Consider the following 22,695-nt stretch of genomic DNA (forward strand, 5'->3'; position numbering starts at 1 on the left):
TATTTGTTTGGGAACAGTTCTATGCAGCTATTATTTTTTGGGCACCAAACTTACTTTCTTTTTAAGCCTGTTAGCAATAACTTGAATTCATGATAGGATATCTAACATCAGAGAAGGGCAAACAGACTGACAGCACTTTGAATGAGTTAGCCAGTGGCAGTGAGTTTCACTGGACTTAGTGAAGTAATCACCGTGTAGCACATTCATATATCTCGGAGTGTACTTACATTAATATTCTAGTAAAACAGAAAAAAAGAAATAGATTTGCAAAAATGAAAGCTCCAGAACAGAATTCTACCTGCTCCCTACTAAAATGAATAATAGATCATTTCAGTGAATTTTTCTAAGTGCTAATCAAAAATAAAATGATTTGCAAATCATTATTCAATTAAATTTGAAGCAGTAATTTTAATTTTCAGCAATTTTAGTCAAGTCATTATTTTTTCTTTCTCTTTGGAAGTTATGGTTTATCAGTCACATATAATGGTTTACTGAATAACTTCGTCTTCATAACTAGCTTATGATTTTGAAGTAGACATTATTTCATGCTTGCTATTTATTTTAATAGAAGCTTTACCTTTCTTTAACTTCCAGGTAACAATAAGATGAACTCAAATAGAATCAGAATCATTTAGGTTGGAAAAGACCTTTAAGATCATCAAGTCCAACTGTAAACCTTACATTGTCAAGTCCAACACTATACCATGTCCCTGAGCACCACATCTACATGTCTTTTAAATACCTCCAGGGATGGTGACTCAACCACTTCCCTGGGCAGCCTGCTCTGATGCTTGACAACCCTTTCAGTGAATAAATTTTCCCTAATACCCAATCTAAACCTCCCTTGGTGCAACTTGAGGCCATTTCCTCTCATCCTATCTATCGCTTGTTACTTGGGGGAAGAGACTGACACCCACCTCGCTACAACCTCCTTTCAGGTAGTTGTAGAGAGCGATGAGGTCTCCCCTGGGCCTCCTTTTCTCCTGGCTAAACAACCCCAGTTCCCTCAGTCATTCCTCATAAGACTTTTGCTGTAGACCCTTCACTAGCCTTGTTTGGATGTGCTCCAGCACCTCAGTGTCTTTCTTGTTGCAACCTCACCAGTGCCGAGTATGGGAGGACGACCACTTTCCCTAGTCCTGCTGGCCACACTATTTCTGATACAAGCCAGACTGTTATTGGCCTTCTTGGCCACATGGGCACACTACAGGCCTATATTCAAACAGCTGTCAGCCAGCACCCCCAGGTCCTTTTCCGCCAGGCAGCTTTTCAGCCACTCTTCCCCAAGCCTGTAGCGTTGCATGGGGATAGTGTCACCCAAGTGTAGGACCCAGCACTGAGCCTTGTGAACTTCATACAATCGGCCCATCAATCCAGCCTGTCCAGATCCATGTGTGGAGCCCTCCTTCCCTCAAGCAGATCAACCTCCTGCCCAACTTGGTGTCATCTGCAAACTTCCTGAGGGTGCACTTGATCCTCTCATCCACATCGTTGATAAAGATATTAAACAGAACTGTCCCCAATACTGAGCTCTGGGAAACACCATTTGTGACCGGTCGCCAGTTGGATTAAACTCCATTCACCAAAACTCCCTGGGCTTGGCCATCCAGCCAGCTTTTATACCCAGCGAACAGAATTCCCGTCCAAGCCATAATAAGCCAGTTTCTCCAGGAGAATACTGTAGGAAACAGTGTCAAAGACTTTACTAAACTCCAGCTAAACAACATCCACAGCCTTTTCCTCATCCACTAAGCAGGTCACCTTGTCATAGAAGGAGGTCAGGGTAGTCAAGCAGGACCTGCCTTTCATAAACCCATGCTGACTGGGCCTGATCAGCTGGTTGTCCTGTACATACTGCATAATGGCACTCAGCATGACCAGCTCCATAACTTCCCAGGCTGACAGGCCTGTAGTTCCTCAGAACCTCCTTCCAGTCCTTGTAGATGGGTGTCACATTTGCTAACCTCCAGTCAACTGGGACCTCCCCTGGTTAGCCAGGACTGCTGATAAATGATGGAAAGTGGCTTGGTGAACACTTCTGCCAGCTCCCTCAGTACTCTTGGGTGGATCCCATCCAGCCCCATAGACTTGTGTGTGTCTTAAGTGGTGTAGCAGGTCACTAGCCATTTCCCCTTGGATTATGGGGGATTCATTCTGCTCCCCATCCCTATTTTACAGCTGAGGGGGCTCGGTATCCGGAGGACAACTGGCCTTACTGTGAAAGACTGAGGCAAAGAAGGCTTTAAGTATCTCAGCCTTTTTCTCATCCTTTGTCACTATGTTTCTCTCTACATCCAATCAAGGATGGACATTCTCCTTAGCCCCCCTTTTGTTGCTAATGTATTTGTAGAAACATTTTGTATTGTCTTTTATGGCAGTAGCCAGATTAAATTCTAGTTGGGCTTTGGCCCGTCTAATTTTCTCCTTGCATAACCTCACAACATCCTTACAGTCCTCCTGAGTGGCTTGCCCCTTCCTCCAAAGGTCATAAACTCTCATTTTTTTTCCTGAGTTCCAGACAGAACTCTGTTCAGCTGGGCCCGTCTTCCCCACTGCCTCATCTTTCAGGCACATGGAGATGGCCTGCTCCTGTGCCTTTAAGATTTTCTTCTTGAAGAATGTCCAGCCTTCCTGGAGTCATTTGCCCTTCAGGACTGTTTCCCGAGGGACTCTGTCAACCAGGTTCCTAAACAGGCCAAAGTCTGCCCTCCTGAAGGCCAAGGTAGCAGTTCTGCTGACCCCACTCTGGTACTAGTTAAATGAGTAGATCAGTTAAAAGGTGCAAGACATGAATATTGCAACAGAATTTCCTTTGGTTTGATGGCCCAGACTGCATGTAGATTCAGCCTGACTGACTGGGTATATCAGCACCACATGCCCTGAAATTTAGGCATGGCTCAGATATTTTGGTTGAGCATGCATAAAAGCAGTGCTTATTTCCGCCTGTGACAGTGACTGAAGTGGGTGTCTCTGTCAGGTGATAAATTTAGATTTAATTTTTCTTCATAAGCAAGTTCATTTGGAAGGAATGGGGGAAATACTACAGCAAAGAATAGAACATTCCTGTTCCTCATCTCCTCTGGAGGCCCACTTTGCTAAGGGGTTTGAAACAACACCCCTTTAATGAGCCCTTAAGTCAACATGCTTCAGGTTGGTTTGTATTCACTGACGAGCACTCATCTGAGTTGTATTCTTTAAAAGGCAGCTTTTGCCTGTAAAACCAAATAATATATATACACACACTCATTATATGTGTATATATAAAAATATGTGGTTTTATGCCTTATATATAAGCAAGCATATAAATGGTTTATATGTATATAACATAATAGTATAAAAAAAATCTTATGGGATTGTAAAGAAGTCAGGTCAGGCCCTATGCATAGATTGAAAGGCTGAGTCTCATTTTCTGGACTAGTGCTGTAGCACTTAGGCTACTGTGCAGAATGTAATTTCTGTCACCTGCCTTCCTTATCCCCACTCTTGCTAAGCAGCTGTAAGTGATTTTGAGGTCAGCTGTTAAACTGTTGTTTTTTTCTCCTATTAGCCATCATGGGTAACCATAGTCATGCATTTTTAAACTAGCTTCCACAGCAGTGAAAGTGTGAATGGAAGGATGTTGGGAGGGAACTGCAAGACTGACCTTTTGCCACAAATTGCAAGATAGTTGTCTACTAAAGATCGTTCATTTTAAAAAAGTCTTCACGTTCTCCTTTCCTTTTTTTCTGATTGTTTTGCTAACTTGGGAGCCTTCAGCTCTAATTCTTCAGTGGTTCAGTGGTTTAAACTAATTTTTGCAATTTCAGACCTGTTCCAGTGACAATTGTATAGTTGCTAGTCTTTTGCATTGCCTATACTGCTTTTGTCTGTCTTATTTGAGTGCTGATATCTTAAGGGGAAACTCTCGGATTCCCTCTGAAAGAAATGGTAAGGATAGAAAAAGAATGGGGAATGAATTATGCACCATGCTTTATTCAGTGGCTTAGTCTATTGCTCCCTTGGTGACTGGTTTTTATAATGGTGTTATATTTTTATGTTTCAGTAGTTTGTCATAATGTCAAATTCCCTCTTAATTTTTTTGAGATGGAGCTGTAATCGATAAACTGTGGGTAATGTTGAATTATTCTTTGGGTTGAGAGGGTGTTCCTTGTTTCATTCTAAGTTTTCTGTTCAGAGGCCAGTGGTTTTCCACTCTTTTCTTTTTTCCTGATTTGCAAAACCAGCAGCAAGATCTTGCAAGTTTTGTAGATAGATTTGTGGGTTTTGTCTTGGCAGTGGTGTTTCCTAAACTCTGTGATAGTTCACATACCATTTGGAAATGTGGTGAACATACGACTGTTTGAGGTTCATATATTCCGTTATATGGACATTTCAAAAATTGGTTCACTTGTGTAATCGAACAAGTTAAGAGCGTGTACTGCCTGTGGGGAGAGGTGTTGTAGAGCGGCAGGCTTGATGACAGATCTCTTTAGAGCACAGAGCCTTACTGAGAGACATCAGTTCCCTGGCTTTCATGCAGTGCTGCAGCATTTGTTATACTCCCGAGTCTTATAGACTTGACACAACCGGTCAGTGAGCTGATCAGCCGCATCTTTTGTTTGCTGGAGAGAGAGGGAAGGGAACCATGAGTTTATGATTTTGCAGATGTTTAAGTAGGTGGGCATGAAGCCTGGAGGACCATTGACTGAGATCTGCATGTGATATTCAAGACTCGAAAAAGTTAAGTCTTTCTGATAGGAAATCTGTCACTATTTTGGTTTTGCCATTACTGTGCTTAAATCCTGTGTTCTTTAACACTGTTCAGTTGATATAGTGGGAATATAAACACACAAAGACCGGTGTTACATGTAAATCCAGAAATGAAAGAAAATGTAAATGTCATTACTGTAACTCCATGAGTAGAAGAAACATCTAATATTGTGGAATGCTGTTGATCACCCCCACCATTTCAACAATTGTGTAGATTTGTTTGCAAGTTAACACTTTATACTGTGCTAAATGCCACCAATTGAATTGCAAAAAGCAAAGCAAAAATTTCCACTTCTATAACTATGTTCTGGTTTATAATTATATTTATCTCTTGTACCCCAAATGAGCATTTCAGTAATTTGTATGGCTTCTTACACTGTTGCATCCTAAAAAGATTAAAGGAATATTGTGAAAGACTGATATGAAAGCAAAATCTTAGTCATCTGTGTGTTCATTCAGTATTGATGGTGACAAAATCTAATGAGATTTTCACAATCTTGGGCCAAAACCTTGGTAGGAATGACTAACTGTGTTTGAGTTTGTCTAAACTGAATATCGAAGATGGTTCTCTTCTACATATGTACGGAAATCTGCCTTACAGGTTTGGGCAAAAGAAACCGATTGCTTGAATTAAATTTAACCATTTCTCTATCCCCCATCAAAGTAAAAATCTTGAAGAGTTTAGGTGTTCAGGCTCTGATTTACTGGAATATATTGAAAGGTCAGAATTAAAATTCTGTTTAGACTCCTAGCAGAAGGATAAATCATAGGTGTATTTCTTCTGGGAAGCTTAGTGCAAGGATGGGATGGGTTTCAAGCAAAGAAAAAGTCAGAACCAAGGGCTATGGCTATGATGAGCTTTCATGCCTGCTAACCTCATCTCCTTGATAAATTAGAGATTATTTTAAAATTGCAATAAAAGAACTTTAATAAATTCTGAAAAAAATCAAGATCCATATTAATTAATGAAGACATAATCTTCTGTCTTAAGCTGTCTTCATGTGTAAGTAAGCAGCTGACAAAGCTGAGGTTTAGATACTGCATTGACACTTGCTGTACCCCTAACCTAGATAGATCTGCACTTCTAATTCTGACTCTGCAGTGATTCAAGCAGACCACATGCCAGTTATGCACTGTGGTCTGATGCCAAGTGACCTGTAGGTTTTTCTGAATATGCAGCAGCATATTTTTGAGCCAGATCACAAATTGAGTAATCCAGTGCCTCTGTCATTCTTGTCACTGTATTTATTGTGACTGGCTTTTACACACTGTAAACAGCACCAGTGGAGTTGACTGCACTTTTTATATAGAAGAAGGGTTGCTATAAAACTGACTAAAAGATGATAAGTGGCTAGGGAATGAGTATCACTCATTCCCAGTGAAATGTAGTGAGTGGATGGACAGTATGTCGTGCTGATAATGTCCATGTAAAAGATATATGCAGGGACAAGAACTAAAAAGATGAAGAGTATTTTGAAAGGCCGAAGAGAATGAAGCTGAGGTTATACATTTACTGCAAATTGCAGGAGCTAAGACATCTTGCTTTTCCTTCCCACTGTTAGAACAGGCCACTGCCACATGGGTCCAGCTGTGTTCTCCGCTTGCATTGCTGATGGGAGCTAACATCTGGGGCTGGATTCAGTTGCTGAAATTACAGTGTTTATTGCCACTTGGGGTGCTGTAGGGCATCCAGCTGCTCATGAGTAAGGTGTGAGTCTCTCCCAGATTACTTTTTTTAATGTCAGCTGTGTGTGGACGTCTTGGACATATAGGGTGTCTAAGATAACAGTAGGTGCCTATAACTAAGCATTTGAATTGAGCGTCTAATTCCTTTTGCTTGTTTTATTTCATTGATGTGTTATGTTTATGTGTATGCATTAGATCTAATTTCTTATTGTATTGCAGATTTATAGTAGTTTGAAGTTATGATTCTTTGCTATACTTTGATCAGTCGGTTGTGCTATGGTTTATTTCTTGTTATGATGGTGAAAAAGCTAGCCTACATCATATTTGTTAAGCACTTTTTTTGAGATTCCTCCATTTCAATGGGAATAAGAAATCTTGAAGTTGTATCATTATTTAGTATTTATTTACTGCTTTCTACTTTAAGGGGGGACATGGAGATTTTCCCTTGTCTTCAATCTAAATGAATGTCCTTATCTGTTATACAGGTATGCAGGAAATGCAACTTTTTCAGCAGTGGTCTCCTCAGATTCCGACCGGAGATTCTGCAGTGTGTGTGTGTGCTCCTGTGTGTGTAACTTTTTTCCCCAGATCTAGATTTTTATTCATGTCCTGTAGTGAAACATGTCTATTCAAGCAAGTAAAATGTCCACATCTATGCTTTTGTCATACAATCACGAGAATTAAAATCACATTGTTTCTGAAGAATTACAAATACGTAGAATTTTACAAGAGGTTATGTATCTTGAGATTATCATACTTTTCACTGCAACTGAGTTGATGTCCGGAGTCCAAATGCTATGACTTCAGGCAGAGTGAAAGTGATCTCTTTGAAAAAACAGTTAGAGGTTTTGTAAACCAGTTCTTTTAACAGCTAATTAATGAGGAGAGGGAATAAGACTAACTCACATTTAAATTAAATGTAGGCAGTGATCACTTGGTGAACACAGTGAACACAGTGGTGTGTTGACCAGTTTTGGGTTTTGTTTGTTTGTTTTGTGTTTATTTTTCTCAGTAATGAGAAAAGTTCTAAAACAGTATGAACAGGATAACAATTAACTGGTTTAATAGATCTGACTCAAAGTTGTTTGTGAGTGCTCTTCAGTTGGCAGACTGCAACATTGCATAACAGATTATTTTTAGGTCCACAATCTGGACATTATTAAGCATTTCTTTAAGAAGAAAAAGAAAATTCTGTTCACAAGTCTGGTATGTGATATTTAAAAAGCAGGAGACTGTTCAATTGAGTATGTTTAGCTATACAGTTGAGTTTTCCACTTTCAAGGAGATTAACATGTAATTGTCATAGAGACCTGTAGGAAAATTTTCGTGCTTTTGATTCCTTGTTTTGTTTTATTTCTTAGTTTGCTGTGTATTACTTAAAGGGATGAGGATTAATTTTCAATTTCAATTTTAAATTTAGGGTAAATTTTATGTCCTGTCACCTGCTGAGTTGCAGAGATACAAGAAAAATCAGTGTACCAGAAAAAAGGAAGGAGAGAACCGTGAACTTTTACTTAATTCACCTTCTCAGCTCCGAGAGAATACCATTTGGCCGTATCAAGAAAACTGGGAGATTTTGTTGTTGTTGTTGTTTCTTTTTCCTTCCAGGTGTTAGCCATCTTAACACTCTTAAAAGCACAGTTGCTTGTGTTTCTGCTCTGATATCTTTCCTGTGTATTTTATTAGTCTTTACTCTTAACTTTTTTCCATAAGTGTCATTGTTTTAAGAAGCATTTGCAAAGAGTAGTATAGGTGCTATATTTTTTTCCTTTCATTTTTAAGCAAAGAGGTTTTTGTGAGCCATTTGCTGTCCTGTTAAACAGTCCAGACAAGCACACTGGGTCTTTAACTGATTTTTTGGCTCAATCTCTCTTCTAGTTACTGAAGGGGAACATGGAGAAGAGCACTCTGTCAGGCAGCAGAGTGTGTCTTCTGCACTACTGCATGTTCACATGATGGTAGGTGTGATGATGGGAAACAGCCCCTATGTTTGTCATTCGATTTCAGATTGGAATCATCAGCTAATCTCAGGACAAGCAGACTACTGTGGTTAAGCGGCAAGCGTTTGTCAGACTGCAGGGAAGATCCTCATGTATATTGTAGTCATTGGCTCTGCTTTTCTTTCTTCAGTCTGTCGTCTTTGTAGTGTCTATGTTAAAACTTAAAGTTTAAATTCTGTTGCATACTTATATATTCAGAAAGTAAGGCAATGTCTGCATGAATAATGTCACTGTTATCCCTATAAAAAATATTTTTGCATGGCAAATGACATGTTGATAAGTGAAGTCCCCAATTTCTCTAAATAAATCTCATAAGAACAACTACTTTCTTTCCTCATTTTTGCCTTTCATTGCTAAAGTGATAATAATAAACATACCTTTAAAGATACAGAAGACAGGGACATGCATGAGAAGGAAATTAAATCATGTTTAACAGCAGTTAGCTGGCGTTTCAAAGGAGACTACTTAAGAAAGATAAAGAAACTGCTAGAGAAGCCACTGTTCAAGATCTTTGCTGAAATGAAGCCAAGAGTTGAAAGGACTTTTCTTCCCCATGTTAGTGTTAAATATTACTGACTTTCTTTTTAAAAGATTTGTCAGGGGGGAAAGACAGGAGGGACTGTTTGTTTGTATTTAAAAAAAAATAAAATAAAAGGTTTGAAAACTAAAACCACCTTTGACATAGAAGCTGATGGTTTCACTGGCAAAATTCAGCCTGAAGTTTACTCTTGCCAGAAACCCCCTGGAAATATAATCGGGTGTGTCCTGCTTGAGTAATCACATGTAAATGCAGAGGTGCCAGCAGCACTGTAATAATGACTGTAGTGTCTTTGAAGGCACTCTGAAGCTTCCGTTCAAAGACACTCTTAAATAATTAAATCTTTTTTTTTTCCAATTTACATGGAATATGTAATGACATCCCCCAAGTACCAGATTTCCTTCCCTTCTTTTCTCTCATGCAAAGAATTGAGTATTTTAATTAATGCTTGCTAAAGTGTATAGTAAAGAAAGGTGATGAAAGAGCAGGTCCAGATAGTTCTTCGTTATGACCCTCAGTAACCTTTCTTAACACAGAAGTGAAGACTGGCTGCTCAGCTGGCTGTACATGGTTTTAATATATATTTTTTTTTATTATATTTTTGGCAGATACCGAGCGTCTCTACACAGTTGTGTTTGAGGAGATCTGTACACGTTTTGGAAAGACCTATACCTGGGATGTGAAATCCTTGGTCATGGGTAAAAAAGCCCTAGAAGGGGCACAGATTATTCGAGATGTTCTAGATCTTCCAATAACTGCAGAAGAGTTATTACATGAAAGTAAAATGAAGCAGGAGAAGATATTCACTACTGCTAAACTGATGCCAGGTATATTCCTTTTCAATATTTATAAGCTGTTTTTGGAATTACTTAAAATCCTAACCAAGGTAGAAGTCTTTAATCTGCCTTCCATAAAACAGTTTCTCTTACAGATTAAGTTTCATCATTCTTGTTTTAGCAAGTTTTACTCAAATCTATCTGTTATTTACCTGTTAAAGAGATACTTTACCTGTTAAAGGGTACTGAAAACTTTTTTTCTTGTGTACTTGGAGAACAGCTTTTTTTCTATATGTTCTAAAAGAAGAAAAAAGACTAGGTAAGTATGCATAAATTCTGTTTTGTAAACCAGACATTCTTTATAATTGTTGTTGCCAGCTGTGTAACTCAGCAAGTTAGTTTTCTCTGGCTGTAACTGTAGTCCAACTTGGTTAAGCACAAATACACTTTTAAATGCTCAGGGAAATGTATGGGCCCATGGCTTCTTTCAGCTGGGATTAATGCCACCTAACACAACACTGAAATTTAAGCATGGTGTGTGAGCCAGCTGTGTGACAGTGGAGAGGGAGGGTTTCTCAGGTTACCCTATGACAGGTAAGTTTCATCACCTTCTGAAGATACATGTCTTTTACCAGTGACTGTGCAGGAATCTCAAATGAGTAGCTTAAACCAGGTACCTCAAGATAAGCAAGAGGATGAATCTTGCCTGTGGTGCAAACTCATACTTTTATATTCCATTACATTTACATCTGAAATGCTTAAGAGAAAAATCCTCAGCCATGCAAGCAATACCTAAAGCTAGGATTGCTTTTTGTACTGTGTTAAACTTCCTGAAGCAAATATCAATAATTTATGAAGAAAAAAAAAAGGAGGAGGGAGTAGAGGGGGAGGAATAAAAAAAAGCATTAGAAATGAAATAACTACATGTCACTATAACAAGTCTAACTGTTATATTTTTTTCTCTTTGAGTGTGTACTTGTTTTTCCTGACAGTCTCTACAGCGTATTGTTGTTTTAATTCTTAGAAACTTTTTTATACCTAGTTTCATAATGCATTAAGAGGATGAAAGTTAAAAAAATGTGATATATTAGGAATAAATAACAAGCAGCAAAAAAAAAAAGTGTAGGTTTTTTAGGTAGCTTAAAAACTTGAGTATTTGTGCAGCCAACTTATTTAGTTACCTCTCTGATGCCTTTTATATGCAAGATTTTTCAAATTGCATCTTTCTCACTTACAGATCTACCTAAAACTGCAAGCCTAGTTAAACTCTCCAGGAAAACAAGAAGGATGGAGGGATGTGTTTTTCATTTTTCATTTTAAACTTATGGGACTAACTTTGCAGCTATATCTTTTGCAAGACAAACAAAAAATCCTAATCTGGGCTCAGAAAATGCTAGATGGACAGACCGGGAAAAACATTAGGAAGCACAGAGAAGATTTGCTGTACAGTAACAGCATGGGTAATACATACCATTAAGTGGATATTTTATGCCTGCTGAGGATTGTGATAATGTGGCTGAGCTGGCTTGAATAGAGTTGTAGAGAGGTGATGGAACAGATTAGCTGAAGAAAACGTGAAGTTTTGCACTGTTCCTGCCTTCAAAAAGTGAATTCTGGGCTCATTGAGGCTGGGCTATTGTAGATGAAACAAACAAAATTCTTATTGGGACAAGCAAGTAAACATTTTTATCATTACCAGAATTGTTCAGCTTTTCAGTTCAACTAAATACGTGTGATAACTTTCTTCAGGCTATTTTCTAAAGCAGAATTGATGTGAACTTAAATACTTTATGCTCACTGGCCATTGTGGGGAGCAAAGGCAGACTTGGTCACTGAAGTAATGGAATCTGTACTTTGTAGTACAGATGGTAGCAGCACATGAGATACAAGTTGAATTGCCATGAATTTTGAGAAAAACACGTTGATGTCAGCTAATAATCTATAAAGAAGTGTCTACAGCTACTTACTATTTAGTGTCTTTAAGGACTAACCTGTTCTTCAATCTGATACCAAATTTTTTTAATCTGATACTTGTCTTTTGTCCTTTTGTATCTTCTGAGGCTATTTATTAACGTAATCCTTGTGGATTTATTCTACAGCCTCTTAATGTTCTTTAATTAAGAATGGACTTCATGCAGGTGTTGTGTAAGATGTAAGACCATGGTGACATTTTGAATTTACAGTGTTCTTTGACTAAACTGACCTTTCAGATAGTTACAGGTAAATACAGGAAAGTGAAAGTTAATTGTCATATTTACTAATGGCGTAAGATGACTGACATGCTGAGTCTCTGGCCATGTTTTGGCAGTTCATAGGCAGGTAAGGTTCTATTTTTCAATAAATTTCTACAGTTTTTCTAAAAAATAAGATTCAAATTTGGTTTGGTGGAGAGCGGTGCTGAATGATGGCCAGTGATGATTGAAAAAGTGACTCAAGCAAAGCACACTTGTTTCTGGACATGGAATGAACTATGCACATGTTTGTGCTGGTGATGATAACTCTGTTAATTCCCAAATCAAGCAATTGACAGTTATGTCGGTGATGGTTAAGGATGATGTGAAAGTTGTATGAATATATGATTGGCAAAGCAGTTTTTTGCCTGACAGGCTATATCACAGCCATGCCACTTAATGTACCACAATTCTGAGACACTAGTGGTTGATGACGGAGTTTTGGCTATTTCTGTATGGCTGAACTGACTTAACAAGCTTCGATATGTCAGGCTGTGGTCAAAACACAGATTTCATCTATGAAGAGTATATATCCATTTCTAATGTGGAATTTTCTGATAACTATTTCAGAGTTTTTCAGTTAGATTCATTTTTAGTTCTGAAAGAATCTTAGGGAAGGCTGGTTTTTATTTCAGTGGAGAAGGGAATTAATCCAAGACAATGCTAACAAAATGACAGGGCTGCCGCTTGTGCTGCTTTTCTAAATATTTTTGTCAGGGTACAGACATAGTCATCTGCAAGAGTAACATAGTAGGCTTTCTGGTTCTGCAAATATAGTACTACATTGCAGGGAAGTTGTTTGTCAGAAGAATAAGGAGTGACAAGTGAAGCAGAAGAAAACCATGCCTATATACGTTTACCTATACATGTATAGGTGTGCTTTTGCTTAACATAAACCCAAAATATACACAGAGCCAGAAAAACCTAACTCTTAAGTTACACAGCTGCCAACAGTTGCTACAGTCATCTCAGGGTTATGAAATTAATGACATTCTTTCACAGCAGTCTGTTTTTTGGCTTATCACCATCATGAAGCACAGATCCTTAAGGATTGTGTGATTGTGTATACCTTTCAGATGTCTTCCATTCCTGGGTCGTTTTCATGATAACTGGGATTTCTTTGTTGCAGCTTCTATTCAGCCAGTGCAGAAAGTGAAGTGGAAACTATTTTCTAGTTCAAGTACAGTTGACTGTCTCTTGCAGACAGGAGGAGGTAATTTCATAGCTCAGTTTTAGTAGCAAATGAAGCCAGTCAGAAGTCACAGAAAGAGAAGAAAGAAAACCAGTTCAAGTTCCAATGGCAGCTCACTCTAAAGTCATATATATTTTTTCTCAAACAGTTCCACTCAACCAGCAGTCTAGTTTGCTTAGCTATTGTTTCCTTGATTCATGTTGTGCCCTTAACAGTTAAACAGACTTCCTACCATGTTATCTTTCCTTTTCCTTGCTATTATTGTTTTAATGGTGGGAAACTCTAGTGAGTCCATGCTGTGCTTAGTGAGCCTGTAACCCCTAAAGATCAATTAGCTACAAACTCAGAATGATGCTGTCTGGCTGATTTCAAACATTTGGCCTTTGCATTAAATCCTGAAGGACTGCAACACAAAAATGCTTTTGCCAGGAAGTCAGCAACACAATTGACAGAGACTTGTGTAAAATCTAGTACTTGCATTTTTTTCCATGGCCATGCATGTGTCGGTATGTCCAGTCTAGAGAGATTATTGATTTGTTGAACAGGGAGTCTCTACCACCAAAAGGATCTCTGGTACTTTTTAGAGATAAGTAATAAGATGAGAAGATAAGAATTCTTTATTAATAGCCAATACCTTAGAAATTGGGAAGTAGGTTATTAGTTTCCACCTCTGCTTTTGTAGCTCAGTGAAAAAATAACATACCATTGCAGATAGCATTTTTAATATATCAGAACAAAAAAGAAACAGGTGGATCTGAGATTACGTTTCAATAGTCTCGTCATATTCATGGCAATTACACCAAGTGGTGAACAGCCCCACCTCTGTCACACTGTCATCTTCACAGCAGCAATGCTGACTTCACTTGAAGATTGAGAGCAAGATATTGAATAGTGCTATGCTGATGGGCTTGCAACTGTGGTAGCATACCAGACTACATAAAAGTATTTTTTAATCAGTTTGTGATTTAGGTAAACAGACAGCTGCTTCTTGTTCTATGTGAGATTGTTTTTTCTTTGTTGGGTGCTTTTAGTGTTCAGAGGCTGCTGAGATTTTTACCATAGAATCACTTTTATGAACTTAAAGAATTATCATCAAATTGGCTAGAAATCTAATCAACTTGACAAATCTCTCAGTGGTAATGTTAGCTTTTCTTTGATTAAAGACAGTGATGAAATATTGAAGGGCTTTAAGTTTGGTCTGGTATCACATTCAGTGTAGGAACTGTAAATGATTTTGAAAGAGAGTAAGAGTCTTTTCATGCAGAGGCTATATTTATCTTTAACATTTTCCATTTGTGCACAACTGGACATAAATCATACAAGACATGTACAATACATGTACACAGTTAATTTCATGCATGGAGCACTTTGGTTTCCTTTAGTCTTTTTCTCAGTAGTAAATCTTTTCTTCCAAATACACACTGAATGCTCTGAGACAGGTTTTGTGTAATGTTACAGCAAAATGAAGTGCGCTTGAATATGGGTTTCTAAAGAGCCTTGATTTTGGTGCCCCAGAGGTCAGGTGTCCTCTCTGTTCTCTGTATCTCTCTCTGATACAGTTAGCTTTCTACTCAAAGTAGAAAGCTAACTGTATCTACATGGCAGTGAATGAGGAGGAACACTGTGATAGATATGTATGAAGATCTTAGAGGGAGTGCTGAAAGTCTGAAAAAAGAGTGTGAAGTTGTATTTGGGCTCATAATTTATGTGTAAGCTATGTGAAAAAAGCATTTGGTGACTGGTATATGTTTCCAACAAAAATTTCTGTGTACAGGGCAGAAATCTGTTGATCAAGACAGTATTCTCTAAAAAAAGCCTGTAGCCATGTTGTTTCTTGTGCAGAATATGCTGCATCTCAGCTACAAGAGTTAGCAAGTATAGTCATATTAGCATGGGCTACATAGTGTAGAAGAGCTCCAAAAATATAGCAGGGAAAGAGAAATGAAACATACACATACATGAGTGAAGGAAAAGGGAAACAGGGTAAAAGAGGTAGTAGTTTAATAGACTGGTCAAATGTGATACAAGAAGGAAAACAAAAAACCAAAAAATAATATTTTTTTGAAGAGAGTAAGTAACTCAGATTAAAAAAAGGAAGAAAACTCAAGCATAAATAGATACAATAAGATATGCATAGAAAAAGATTTGGTTGCCAATAAAATACATGTTTTTTTCTTTATTAAAAAGAACTTTGTGGCATGTTTCAATACCCACCCCATTTTTCAAAGAAGCACATTTCTTATCAAAAAGTATAGGGAGAGAATCGTTGCTTTGGCTTATAATTATGTTGACAATAAAACAAATGTGACTAATAATACTTATGATTAAATTGTCAAATGAGAGTGGCCTCTATAGCTTATTGATGTAAGGAGAATGAGTATCTCTTCAACAATAAAAATTAATTGGAGACCAAATTACATACTGCAATTACAAAATACAGACAAAAAATAAGATTAGCACAGGAATTTAACTGGATAAATAATCAGATATCCCGTAACTAACTGGGGAGGGGAATAAGACAACTTAATAAGTAAAATGTTCTAAATAAATTACTTTTTCTAAAGTCTTTCTGTACTCCCCAAAACTATGTCAAAGCATAAACAGCAGTTGCAGATAGCAGTAGTGTTATTACTATAATCATAATGATTTGAGGCCTATATGAGAGAAGGTTTTAAATGAGAAGTAATATCTTTTATAAAACTAACTGAACTGTGGAGAAGCTTTTGGGCATGGAAAGTCATCTTCATATAAGTTTTAAAATACCCATTTGCTATTTGGGGTTTTTTTCTTCACTATGAGGGTGGTGAGGCACTAGAACAGATTGCTCAGAGAAGCTGTGGCTGCCCCCTCCCTGGAAGTGTTCAAGGCCATGTTGGACGGGGCTTTAAGCAACCTGTTCTGGTGGAAGGTGTCTCTGCCCATGGCAGTGGGGTTGGGACTATATGATCTTTAAGGTCCCTTTCAACCCAGACCATTCTGTGATTCTGTGATTCATTCTATGATTCCGTGATTTGAGTTCACATATGTTTGCTTTCTGAAAAACCAACTATGAAGGGGAAGACACAAAATAGTAATTTTAAGTCTATTTGAAGCATTTATCATTTTTATACAAGTAGCCTTTAGCTTACTGTAATAGCTTAACTTGAACTTTCACTTGAATCTGAAAATGAACAGGCAAAATCTATGGAAACTCCACAATATAGCCAGATTTCGCTGACTACTTGATGCTTTCATTTAATTAGTAGAAGGAATATGCTGGATTTATGGTGTTTTGTTTGGGTTTTTTTTCATTATTTGCTACCTTGAACTAAAGTAATCCTACATTATACTATATCTCTGATTATTAGATGTCCGACACTGTAATTGAATAAGGACAACACTCATTTGGAATAATTTAACATATTAATATATATGATGGCTTTCTGTTCCAGCTTGCTCAAAACGTTCTTAAGTTGGTTAACACCATAGTTAAATTAGTTGGAAACTCTAAAGGAATATTATCTAAGATCACTGGTGCAGAACTAAAAGCCCTGTGAGCTGTTTGGGTTTTGTTTGAGGGTAGGAAAAATGGGGATGTGTCTGCTACATGGCCTTCCTAATAGAACATACTGGCTTTCAACTACAAATTTTTAAAAAGACATAACTCACATATACTCTATTGCCCACTGATTTACTGTTTCTCTTCCTGGGATTGCATAATGGTTAAAATACTGTTAATTAGAAATTAGATCTAATTAGTACCTAGGTGGCACCCAAGGCAGGACTAAAGAGATGCAAGAGAGGTATAGTACACTGTGACGTTCATGAAAGGATTTGCTACTGAAAATGCCACTGTTTGTTTATTTGAGGCCTCCTCAGCCAGGTAGGAGCTCCTGTAATGTAATTTTAAAGCTTAACTTTCATAAAAGCTACCTCCTAAATTTTAGAATACTGACTTCTTGTGGTTATGTTTACAGTGTATGCTTTTTGCCTAAGAGAAGGCCTTGGGGACTTCTGTTCATTTTTTAAGGGCTTTTTCTTACATAGCTTATGTTCATCTTTTTAGGATTGAAACAGACATTAGAAAAGACAGTGAGACAGTCTGTGTAGGCCTGCACATTTATGTCACCTTGTTCCTGCACTCTGTGCTGGCAGTACACAAGCTGGCTGTATTGCTGAAGCCATAAGACTGTAGGACTTTGTGTTATAAGACCATCAAACAGTAGATTTTTCAGGTTAAGGTACTGGCAGAGCTTAGTGTGTGATTGTCTGCATGATGGTGTAGTTATGCCTTCAAATGAATTGACTGCAAGCAGAAATATGAACACCAGAAATCATTCAACTGGTGAACAGAGGAAACTGAAATTATGGTTCAGTGCTGAACTTGCATGAATAAACCTCTTACCTATCTCATATGTTTGCCTGGTTTATTATGGAGGTCACTTTCCTTGAAAAGCATTTTTACACTCTGCTATAACATGTTCATAGAAACTTCACTTTAGAAAAAGAGAAAAATTAAAAATGCTTTTTAAGACAAAAGTTTGATTGGAGACTTATATTAGGAAAAAAAAAATAAAAGCTTTATATCATCTCTTTATTTGTCTGGAGGCATTTCACAAGAAATACATCTGAATCTGGAGTTCCAGAAGCAATAAAGTTAAGAACAGTGTTCTGTTCAGTGGTAGACAAACACAGGAAAAGGGATGCTGCAAAAACCTGAAAGTGAATCAAATAAAATGTAGCAAAAATTTATGTGTTGTTCACTGTTGTGAGGTATTCTGTTTGATACAGAGTTCATGTTTATATAAAGCCTAACAGAAAATAAAAATTCCCTTTGTTTTCCATCAATTTCAATTAGCTCTCAGAAGTTATGGCTTGTTAATTTTCACTTCATAATGAATAATGCCATTTGATTATAAAATGTGATAACTGAAAAAAAATCATGTAGAAACTAGTGTTGTAATAGCATATAAATAATCAGTTAGGGCTTATCATTAGATGATTTTAGCATAGCGTTATTTGGTTTCCTGAACTCTTATTGTAGGTTTGTATTAGTCAATGAAAAGGAAAATGCAACAGTTAGGCCAAGGGTTTTGTTGTTTGGTATGTCTTAATTTTAGTTTGTCAGTAGAACCAATGTATTAGTCACCATGGTTTCAGCTGAATCTAAAGAGAGCAAACACCACATTGGGAGTCTAATGGAGGAATAATATTTCCTTTTTTAAAAAAATACAATTATATATATTATATATGTTTTTCTGCAACTTTCAGAACAAAAGTGCTGATCTCTTCCTTTAAAATGCATCTGTGGTCTCAGAAGAAATAACTCCTTCCTGTTGGTTTAGTTTTCTTTTCCCAAAGTTAGCTTCATTGACATTTATGATTAATCAGGTTTTAAAGATGCTGACATTGAAAGTTGATCCTCCTTTTCAGTTTCTGTAGCTAAACTCAGGTTACAATTCTTTTCGCCTGTTTTTCTTTCCAATAGTCACTGATGTTTAACTATTACATTTAGAATATAGTAAACATATATCTGTTCTAAAACTTAATATTTGAAGAGACAGAGGAAAGAAACTTTTTTTACCTTTTTGATTATTTGAAATGAAAGAGTACATTTGGAAATAAAGATAGCAATGTGGGATATTTATTCCTGGGGGTTTTTTATGATTACTTGAAGAATTTATGTTGTACTACCCAAGATTGTTATTGCGGTGTACCACATTAGGAGTGTATCCTTATGCTGGAAAAACAGATATCCTTATTTCTTTTGCTTTTTCTTTATTTTTTTGTTTTTAATGAAAGATGCTCAAAGGAGAAAAAAAAAAAAACAATTTTCTGCCTGTGGCTAAGCTTTCAGTGGGAGGGGTGGAGGATGGTCCCAGGAAGCCTAGCAGGTGGGTCCCTCTGTGATGGATGGGCCTCAATACCTTACATGGTAGCTACAAGTAAGTTAGAAGTTGGTGAGTTCACAGGAATTTTCACTATACTTCTTTGTAGCCACTGAGTATTTAACTGGTTGGTTTTGATGTAACTGAAGTCTTCATTCAATTGAAAAATCTGTGTAGCTATAGAGGATATAATGACAAAGTATATTCCAGGGGAAGTTTCTTACAGATCTTTAAAGCAGTTCACCAGTTCCCCTTCTGTTCATGTTTTCTGTAAAAAGAGCACGAGAAAGTTACTAGGAAAGCCATTCTCTTCCTAATGAAGAATTATAAGTTGAATTAGTACAATAATTGTGTCAGTGCTTTGATGTGGTGGAGAAGTGTCTAGACCTATACTGGTGGTAGTTGATACAAAAAAAAAAAAAAAAAAAAAAGGATTTTGTTGATCTGTAGATTTTACAAAGAAATAAACCTGGAATTATTTTTCAACTGCTGCTGTCTTGAGCTGAAGTTATGCTCACTATTTTTCCATACGCAATTTAATTTGTTTTCATGCAGCTGATTTTCCCCTTGTATTTTTTTTCTAATCTATCTTGCTATGTTTACACATATGCAAATAATATTTTTTTAAATTGCATATTTTTATTAAAGTGCATTTTCTGAATAATGTAAATCTTTGCTCTCTGGAGCTATTAGGGATAGCTGTGCTTTAGCTCCCTTGTAGTGGGAGAAGCCAAAAAGAGAAAGTAAACACACACACATTTATATACTGAAATCATGATGTGCCAGGTAATATAAGAGAGAACCCTGAAGAAATAACCTTTCTGCAACAGTGCTTTTCTGTGGCTGGCTAACTCCAGTAGAAACATAGAATAAACATACCCTGTGACTGATGAACTGAAGCTGTGATGCAGTGGGACTGAAGAAAATTAGCTGTTTGAAAAGAGCACGACTTTAGAGAAGACTAACTATATCATAACAATGGCACAGGAGATAGGAAAAGTCTTGTGTAATCTTTAGACTTCTTTATATTACTACACACACGATAAATGTTTCAGATTATTTAGAATAAATTCCTTTGAATGCATTTTATTTTTAAAAAGAGACATTTAGGCTACTGCTTTACATTAAGAAATCTTAGTACTTCCATTAATTTAATATGGACTTAACATGTTTCAGGATGAAGACATAATTTGTATCTGGAATTAAAAGTTAACTTGTATTTAGCATCATATTTCAGTGATAGGACAGAGTAGCATAATTTGGGGAAAAAATGCCCTTGCTTATTATTAGTGTAACCATCTAAGGGGGCATAGGAAGGCTTTTAAATGAGTGATGCATGGACATTAGAGGAGGAATAACACTTGTTGTTTCTGTCCGACTGGAAATCTAACATCACAGAAGTACATGTATTTATAGTTTAAAGGCTGTCTTCAAATACAAGCATGGAGCTGGAAATATCAGTTACTAATCGGTTGATTAGATTCTAGAGAATAGAGAAGAAATCTGCAGAGGGCATCTACAGGTGATATTTCCAGATGGATGGGTTAGTTAATGCACCTGTTTACTAATCTGCACACTTTATTATCAGTAGTAATTATAACTTCTCAAATTTGGGCATATGACTATACTTGGGGAAAAATGTATTGCAGATAAGTTGTTTATACAATTGTCAAAATGAAGCAGAAAGGCTGCATCACATGGGAAATGCAAATCAGAGATGCTGGGTGTCAAAGGAAAGTTTTAAGTGAACATGAGGAGTAGGAATGTTTTGAGGGTGCAGGGACCAGACGTAAATATGATAGTGAATCAGGAGGATGGGAATAAGATCACTTTAGTATAACCAGGCATGAAAAGTAGGGTAAGAATTCATACAGTTGGAAGATTAAAACAAAGAATTATTCTCAAGTCGGTTCAAAGAGCCAAAAGTCAACTGGAGGCTTATCTGCCTGAAACTAATATCCTGTGTCCAACACAGTTTGGATTCAGGCCAAGAAGGAGAGCTGAAATGATTTTACAGATATAAAGGGATTTTCTCTTATGAATTGATAAAGACCAGACATCCACTCTCATTCTCCATTAGACACTGCTAATTGTTTTGTTCGGGAGAGGTATTCAGCATTTAGAATGCTGCAGCAAAGGAGGATTGAAACCTCTGCATAGGAATCTCAAAACTTGCACGGAACGAAGAAGTATGTTTCCCTCTCACACAGACTGCTGTGTTTTCACTGTTCCCTGCATTAACCTTCCCTAGAAGACTGGATCGAATTGAAGTTTCCACCCATTAGACTTGAGGTGTTCATTACTCTGGGTTCACAGCATTAATAGTTAAAGCTGTGGTATTAACAACTGTGACTGACAGCTCCCCTCCTCTGCCCAGTCTTACTTGCTTTAGTAATTGCAAGAGAGAAACTGAGCTATGTTAGGGGCTGGCTTAAGCCAGTTGGATACCTGCTTCAGAAATTAAAACTACACCATTCAGTGACAAGAGTATATTTCTTTGACTTTGGGGTTGTTTTGTTTTTTTTTTTTCAGGAGCATAACTCAATGTAAAAAAAGAAAATGTTCCCCTGTGTGCTTTCCTCTCACAGAGAGTTTGAAATAATAAACATACATAATGTTGGGGATATTGCTTAATGAGCTTCTAATAGGTGCACTTATGCAATGATGTTGAACCCATTTTTGGCATATTTTGAGAAAAGCATAATTTGATGACGGAACAGGTATATACCTTGAGGAATGTTCTATGATTTTTGTGTGGAGAAGGAACGTTTCAGATATAGCAAGAATTTTCTTCTACACTAACTGATTGAAATATGCTGTTATATTCAGTAAGACAACATTAATATTAATATATTAATCCATATACCTACATATATGCATATAGATAAAAAAATAAAATGTATACATTTGTCTTGCAGGGGTTGATAAGCTGATCCGTCATTTACACAAACACAGCATACCCATAGCTGTTGCCACCAGCTCAGCTGAAGCGACATTTCAGGTTAAAACAGCCAGCCACAAAGAATTCTTTGGTCTTTTTCATCATATTGTGTTGGGAGATGACCCCGAGGTGAAGGGTGGCAAGCCACAGCCCGATGCATTTCTAGTTTGTGCAAAGAGATTTCACCCTCCTGCACCTCCAGAGAAGGTAAGAAGGAGAGGAAACAAATTAACTGAAAAGTTAGGAATACTCTGTTTGGGCTATATTTGGATTTTTTTTTTTTTAACATGATAAATACTTAGATTAAGATTTAATATAAACATTATAAAAATCAGCAACCTCTGTTTTCAAAGATGTTTATGCTGTTGAAGCAAGATATTGTTGGAAAGCATAATTTACCCCCACTATGTATAATGTTTGTAATGTAGATTGCTCTGATTTACTATATGGTAGTGTGCAGTAATAGGAAAGTGTAATGATTTTCCGCTCTATGCATAAATCTGCAAGCTTAGCTTCACTACTCAAAAGTTTGGAAACTGTTATTTAAACATAGATCAGTTAATTTTTCACACATTCATGGCTGATTTACCTCTTAAGTGTCTAAACATTAAAGATACTTCTTTGTAAAGAGTGCATATATTTTTCCTAAGCCATCTCTTTCCTCTTGCATTCTAAATCTCTAAGATCATAATTCTTGTTTTCTGATTTAAAACCA

The 22,695-nt window shown here is 37.0% G+C and overlaps 1 protein-coding gene across 1 annotated transcript in view; it reads left to right on the forward strand.

Moving 5' to 3' along the window:
- PUDP (pseudouridine 5'-phosphatase) overlaps positions 1–22,695 on the forward strand; it is a 72,818-nt gene that overhangs the window by 17,542 nt on the left and 32,581 nt on the right. Inside the window, exons 2-3 of the mRNA XM_074858876.1 lie at positions 9,582–9,800; positions 21,958–22,187. Coding sequence (XP_074714977.1) covers positions 9,582–9,800; positions 21,958–22,187 — 449 coding nt within the window. The remainder of the gene's footprint in view (positions 1–9,581; positions 9,801–21,957; positions 22,188–22,695) is intronic.

The sequence above is a fragment of the Strix uralensis genome, chromosome 2 (genome assembly GCF_047716275.1).
Source record: "Strix uralensis isolate ZFMK-TIS-50842 chromosome 2, bStrUra1, whole genome shotgun sequence".
Classification (NCBI taxonomy): domain Eukaryota; kingdom Metazoa; phylum Chordata; class Aves; order Strigiformes; family Strigidae; genus Strix; species Strix uralensis.